Source organism: Polistes canadensis, unplaced genomic scaffold, assembly GCF_001313835.1.
Source record: "Polistes canadensis isolate GaletaPanama2010 unplaced genomic scaffold, ASM131383v1 scaffold_81, whole genome shotgun sequence".
Taxonomy (NCBI): Eukaryota; Metazoa; Arthropoda; class Insecta; order Hymenoptera; family Vespidae; genus Polistes; species Polistes canadensis.
In genome coordinates, this window is record NW_014569628.1 from 232,426 (window position 1) to 239,544 (window position 7,119).

Genomic DNA, 7,119 nt, shown 5'->3' on the forward strand with positions numbered 1-7,119 from the left:
ACACACACACACACACACAAAAAGACAAAAATTCGACGATTTGTTCTGGTTTTTTGTTTTCTTCTTCTCTAGAATTTCAGTTTTATATTATTTCGTTATTCACATTATATCTATCACTAGTTAACATTTCGAATAATCGTTTGCGAATGGCCAATTGACTTATCATACCCGCTGATAATGTTGGATAAACAAAAAAATTACTTGTGATAAATAATTGAATGAAAAGCATAAAACATCTGTGTTAGCGCCAAGAGATACCTTTAACTCTTCGTTCACGAGTAGTTCAAACCCATAGATAATTAATACGCATACTTCAAATGGCACGATACAATGCCCGTATATCAAAGAGAAACTTACGAAACGTCAATAATGCTTTACCGTTGACATTAAATTCCGTTCTATGTTATATTTAGCGGAATTGCGTATGCCGACAAGTGACTTGTCGCTTATATTAATCATCCTTCTCGTAACACGTTTTAAAATTACGTTGGGTGCACCGATCGATCTGATATAATATAACACACGCGGCGTATGTTACATACAACACGTAACATTCATTTCAATCATATTATTTTCAACCATTTTACCCATAAAAACAAATACCAAATTTGTGCATTCGACATAAAACAAAATAAAACAAACAAAAAATTAATAAAATTTTATTTATATTCTTTACCGTGTTAAATATATAATTCAATATTTTTCATCCCGTAAATCTCCAATTTCTTATCGTCCACGTCATATTTTATTTTGTTTACGTATTAAATAAATTGCAATGATATATTATAAATCCTGATTCCATCTTATTCTGTACAATATCGTGGTTTCAACAAATATAAAATACACGCGGTTTTTTACTCTCGTGTATGTGTGTATGCTTGAAACCATACATACACGAGTAAAAAGGTAAAATAAAACCGTGTCAATTTTTTTGTTCTCTCTCCCTCTCTCTCTCTCTTTCTCATGAAATTGGTTGCTACTATATATATATATATATATACCATACATGTATATATTTCCATTATATTGTACATTTAGACATTTTACAACGCACACGTAGTCAGACGTGTAAACAACGAAGGGACACGTATATACATGGTGTGTGGCTAACAACAATAATAATATGCTTCCTAAATATAATTTATGTAGAATACGAATTCTTGATGTTCCCTTTAAAAAATAAAAAAATAAAAAAGAAAGAAACAAAAGAAAAGAAATTATCATTGTTTCCACTAGATAATGCACGTAAGAGTGCTGGTAATTACGATAATGGTGAATTATGTATGTATCTCGAAAAATTGATAGGGAGGAAAGAGGGGGGGTGGCAAAAAAAATTAATCATACAAATTTACGTTTAACGTTTACATTAAAATTCTCTCTATAGTTAAAAATAAATCAATTCAAATCAATAATTATATTAATTGGTCTCGACCTAGTTAAACTATTCATATATATATATATATATATTATCAACAATAAATCACATCATTATAATTAATGAATAATTAAATATACGATTGTGTGACCTAATGAAATTATTTATATGAAATCATTAAAAATAAAAGAAAAAATTAATCGATTAAATAAAATGATCATTTCTCGTATCATATTTGAGATGTTACATCTAATCGATATAATTAATACAAATATACACATATAAATACACAATTATGTAGGGAACCAGATTTGTATTGAAACTATCTGAATCATCGTTTACTTACTAGCTTTCGAGCACGCACAGCTGGATCGATGGCTTTCGGTGGGCCATTAAAATTTGGCTCCAATTCCGAGAAGTACTGACCCGCGATTCCCATGTGTACCATATCTCCTTCTCTTTCTCTCTAACATACACGCACAGACGCACACTGAAACTATCTCTCTCTCTCTCTCCCTCTCTTTCTCTTTCTCTTTTTCTATTTATTTTCTATCTCTTCCTGTTAACGATTGTCCTTGTATAATGCGTTATCGTTGATTACCAGTTCGTGAATAAACTTTCAATGGCAGAATTTTAACGACACGTTCAAAAATCCCCAACGTTATAATTGTTGTTGTTGTTGTTGTTGTTTTATTTTTTCTATCTCGATTTTGATCTCTAAAAATTCAAACTATCGTCATGGGGGTGATATTAAATTTATGTTGATTTTGCAATACATGGATGATAATGATGATGATGATAATGATAATAATAATAATAAAAACAAATTATATGTAATAACGTAAGAAACAAAAAATTCATTTGAATCGCTTTTATTTAATATAAATAAATCTGAAAATTTGATTAATAGTGTAATGACGTTTGATTTTATAAAAAAGAAAAAGAAAATAATATTTGTTAATAGCAAATATATTTGTAGAAATATAATATTAAACGAAGATAATTAAAGAAAAATAAGATGATTCGGAATTGATGGGAAAATAAATGGTTGGATCTTTAAAAAGGGCCGATGGTAAATCAATAAAAACAGGGGTGGGAGGAGGCAGATAAAAAAAAAAAGAGTGTAAACAATCAACATCGTTCGCTCGTTAAAACGCTCGTTTGATGGACCACATACATACATACATACAAACAGACAGGCAGACAGGCAAGAGAAAGAGAGATAAAAAGATAAATATATAAACGTAGAAGAGTTGAAAGTTTCATTGATCTTTTGCCAAGAATAATGAACTCGGTAAAACACTTATCGACTTGATATAATTTCGACGTTTAATTGTCTCGATTTCACAATTGAAATCAATAAACTATCTTATATATAGATTCGCGTAATTTAATAAAAATTTAATTCAATATGATTGTGATTATAACTTAAGTATTATCTAAATAAGAAAAAAAAAATAGAAAAAAATAAAATCACATCGAAAATATATATTGTAAATAGAAAAACAAACGCATCGATGTGATTATGCTAAATAAACCGATTGATTTATTTACTATAATAACATTATAATATTTATATTATATATTTCTTCGCGATTCAGAGAGAAATATAATAATATCTATATAGAAATATAATATATATATATATATAGAAATACAATAATATAATGATATAATATTTTCGTTGAAGTATTCAAAACAATAAAAAAAAAGAACAAAAAAAAGATTGAAAAATTTCCATCCAAAAAGTAAAATATCAATCGAGAAAAATCTGTATCCACGATGAATCGTCGATGAATTAAAAAAAAAAAAAAAAAGGATATAAAATTACAAAAATAAAAAAAAAAAGAATTGACTATCGCGCGCGCACGTTCTGAGGTCAATCACGACGATAAAACGGAATTAAAGAGCAGGAGGAGGAGGAGGAGGAGGAGGAGGGGGAGAAAAATTTCAATTAAAAACCTTTGTCAGTCGGTCGTATCTTCGACAAATACAATAAAAATCGAATCTTTCTCGAGCTAACTGTAAAATAAAAGAATTATAACACCCACTTGTAATATGTGTTAGAGACAGATCCACCATACATATATATATATATATATATATATATATATAGACTGATAAAAGGATAAAAAAGATAGAAAAAAGATAGAAAAATAAAAGGAGAGAAAAGTATAAAAATATATAGAGAGAAACTGACGCTTATGACGTTCAACGAATACACGCACGCACATACACACGAGAATGGTGTTCTCCTGCATTGGTCGCATCATCGTATCCAACAAAGATACTTGACATACCTTTCGAAAAACACCTTGCGACACAAATAAATAAACACACTGGTACACGATATCATGTTTTCACAGGCAGGCAGACAGACAGACAGACAGAAAGACAAGAAGAAAATAAAGTAACACGATCGTATAATATCTATCCTTTTTCTATTTATCTATCTATCTGTTTATCTTTCTCTTTTACACTCTCTCGCTCACTCAGCACACGCACACACTCACACATGCACGTACACAAACACTATCTTTCTCTCTCTCTCTCTCTTTCTATCCATCTATCCGTGCAACGTGCAACGTAGGATCGTTGATAATACTGAACTCCTAGTGCAAGCTCATCGTTGGTCGGACACTTATCGTTCGATGACGTTTGCACTAACCACGACGATAACACTGAGAGGGAGGAGGGTAGAGGGGGATGACGAAAGTAAAATGTAATCAAAAGAAAGTAGAAAAGGGATGTGATCAAAAAATAGGAAAAGGAAAAAATAATAATAAACGAACACGACGAGAATTTTACACCGATGACACCGAATGAATGTAAGAGAACACGTATACCCACTATCATCTCACTCTTTCTCTTTCATTCTTTTGACGAATAAATATTCGACGAAACTTTCTATCTCTCTCTCTCTCTCTCTCTATCTTTCTATCTCTCTTTCTCTCTTTCTCTCTGTTTCGTTTAATCGCACGTGCGCGCGCACACGCACCCCTTTTCTTTTTATATATCGTACACTTTTTTGTTTATCTCTCTCTCTCTCTTTCTTGTTCTATTTTTCTCTCTCTCTCTCTCTCTCTCTCTCTCTCTCTTTCTCTTTCTCTTTTCCTAACTCTCTCTTGGTTTTTTCTGTATCGTTCGAACACGCCAAACGATGAATGTGTTGAACGAATGGACCACGGCCGAGCTGAAGTGTATCTCGGCTTTTTCCGGAAACGTTCGTATTTCCTCGCCAAGCCAATGTTATCCATCCCCCTTTTCTACCGACCCAACTTTAACCCTCGACCAACCCCGTTGTGATACTTTTAACCACGCGCCTTGAACCAGGAGCAATCAACTATCTCATATCCTATGGTTATTTTCCGTTTTCAAAACGTTTTACACACAATTACTTTATTATCTAATAATAATAATAATAATAATAATAATAATAATAAGTGTAATATTAAATCCATCTAATCGTATATAATCGTAAGTATATAAAGAAAGAAAAACAATAATAATAATAATAATAATAATAATACAAATATTAATAACTCCGTTCTATAACCTAATGAAATAATTCGTTGAAACGATAGCCATTCAAAATAAACTAGTAACTATTGCGATATATATATATATATATATCATATTATATTATATTATTATTATTATATATAGGGATTATATAAATTCGAAGTTTAATACGACATTCGAAACTCGAAGTTGTAAACTCTCGAAAGTGGTTCACGTGCAACCCTTGTCGCGTTCATCTAACAGTTCATCGTATCAGAATTGTGTTGGCGATAGGAACGGCATAACCCTAACGCCCGCGAAACTCTCTAACTAACAAACATACAACGGGAGTGTACCGTAAAACACGTCAGCTGTAAATCGCGTGACTATTGCTATGTGAGAGTTCATAGTCAAGTACTACTAACACCAGTAGTAGTATAGTAATAGTAATAGTAGTAGTAGTAGTAGTAGTAATTCCCTGCATGCCACGAGATCCAACGGCTATTGTTATGACTGACTGAGAGAATTTAGTAATGCAAATCACAACGCGTTGCATTCTGCAATTCACTCCTCCTTTCTAAGTCCTATTCTCAAAACAACTCTAAATCATCTTTCAAACCCCCTTCCCCTCCCCCTACCCCACTGCCACCATATTCATCCGTTAGAAATTTTACTCGAAAAATATTTACCGTAGTTACAAATCTTCCCCCTTTTTTGTTTTTTGGATTATTACAAGAGAAAAAGAAGTGGGTTTTTCGAATTGTTACAACGAACACTAGCGTGTACAAGAGATATATGTAGCATGATTCATAAAAATATTTATTATTTTCGTGTATATATATATATATACGCTGAAAATTAATAATACTACGTTTTGTGTTCTTTTTGTTTCTTTCCCACCCCGCTTACCGAGTCTCCCGTTACGTTTTTTAACATTGGAAATTATTATTGCAAAATGTTTAGATAATTTTCGTATATTAAATTACTATATCGATCGGATGTGAATATAACTTACATTATGATAGTTCAATATCTATTTAGATTATTGACGGCATCATCGTAAATATTGCTTTTTGGAATTTCAATCTCATGCGAGATTTTCATTTGAAATATTACACTCGTTAAAAACTATCGGCTGAATTTGACGTACAAAGGTAATGAGTTTTTCAAACTCATGTTAGACGATTATGACCCCGTTTCCAATTCACGCAAACAGTTATGCGTGTAATAATAAATGTTAAACGATACATGGGGAGAATAAAATATGTAAGAGTTATTGTACTACATACTACATACTACATTTTACTTTTTTATTTTGCCTTTGTTATTATTATTAGAAACAAATATGCGAATAAATTAGATACTTATGAATATTAAAATACGGATCGGTCGGTGTGTTGTTGCGTTTTCTCATTGCAAAAGTTAATCAAATTCTTCTTCTTTTTCGAGAAAAAAAGAAAGAGAGAGAGAGCAAAAATAAACCTATGATAACATATATCCAGCGCCATCTTTCTTTGACTTAGGAAAAAAACAGGAATCTCCTTTTCAGCATCTACGAGATCGCCGATAAAGTCTGTTTACCCTATAGATTCAAAGAACAACCCTCTCGTTAGCCATGAATTAATCCAGACTAAAACCCTTTTCAAGATTTTTATCCTATTTCTGCGTGTATCGATAGCGAATACATTAAAGATCTTCCGAATAAATGTGAATAAATGAATAATAATAATATAATAATAATATAATAATAAATAAATTAAATAAATAATTAACTCGATATTGACACACATTCAAGTTTGAAAGAGAAGAAAGGAAACAAAGGAAAAAAATGATAAAAGCAAATAAACAAAATTAACGTCAGGTTAGATAAGGGTTCTCTTATCTTCGCATTAAACTTCTTTTTTCATTTTTTTTTTTTTGCAAAACCTTTGAAATAAAAACGGTAAGAGAGAGAGAGAGAGAGAGAGGAAAAAAAGAGAAATATAAAATACATATAAATATAACACGATGATCTTTCTCGTTGGTTAAGAAATCCTCTCTTCTACTTTTTTCTTTTTCTTCTTTCTTTTATTTAGTTTCCCCCTCAGGAAAGAAATAACTCGAGGAAAAGCTTCCTTCTGTTTAAGTTGACGTTCGCGGTGCAGGTAAGCGACACGAAATTACCGACATACGATGTGCATCCCTTTCTGCGAAGTCTACTCACGTTCTTCATCCTCCTCCCCCACCACCCGCACCCCCTCCCC

The 7,119-nt window shown here is 31.5% G+C and overlaps 1 protein-coding gene across 4 annotated transcripts in view; it reads right to left on the reverse strand.

Annotated features, from left to right (window-relative positions):
• LOC106786760 (synaptotagmin-7) overlaps positions 1 to 7,119 on the reverse strand; it is a 150,874-nt gene that overhangs the window by 111,737 nt on the left and 32,018 nt on the right. The window contains exon 1 of one of the 4 annotated variants that reach the window (XM_014748506.1): positions 1,722 to 2,092. The exons of 2 other annotated variants lie outside the window; for them this stretch is intronic. In XM_014748506.1, the coding sequence (XP_014603992.1) occupies positions 1,722 to 1,823 (102 nt within the window). In that variant the 5' untranslated portion in view covers positions 1,824 to 2,092. Of the gene's footprint in view, positions 1 to 1,721; positions 2,093 to 7,119 lie in introns of those variants that run through there. One more of the 4 variants, XM_014748508.1, reaches the window with a different exon arrangement.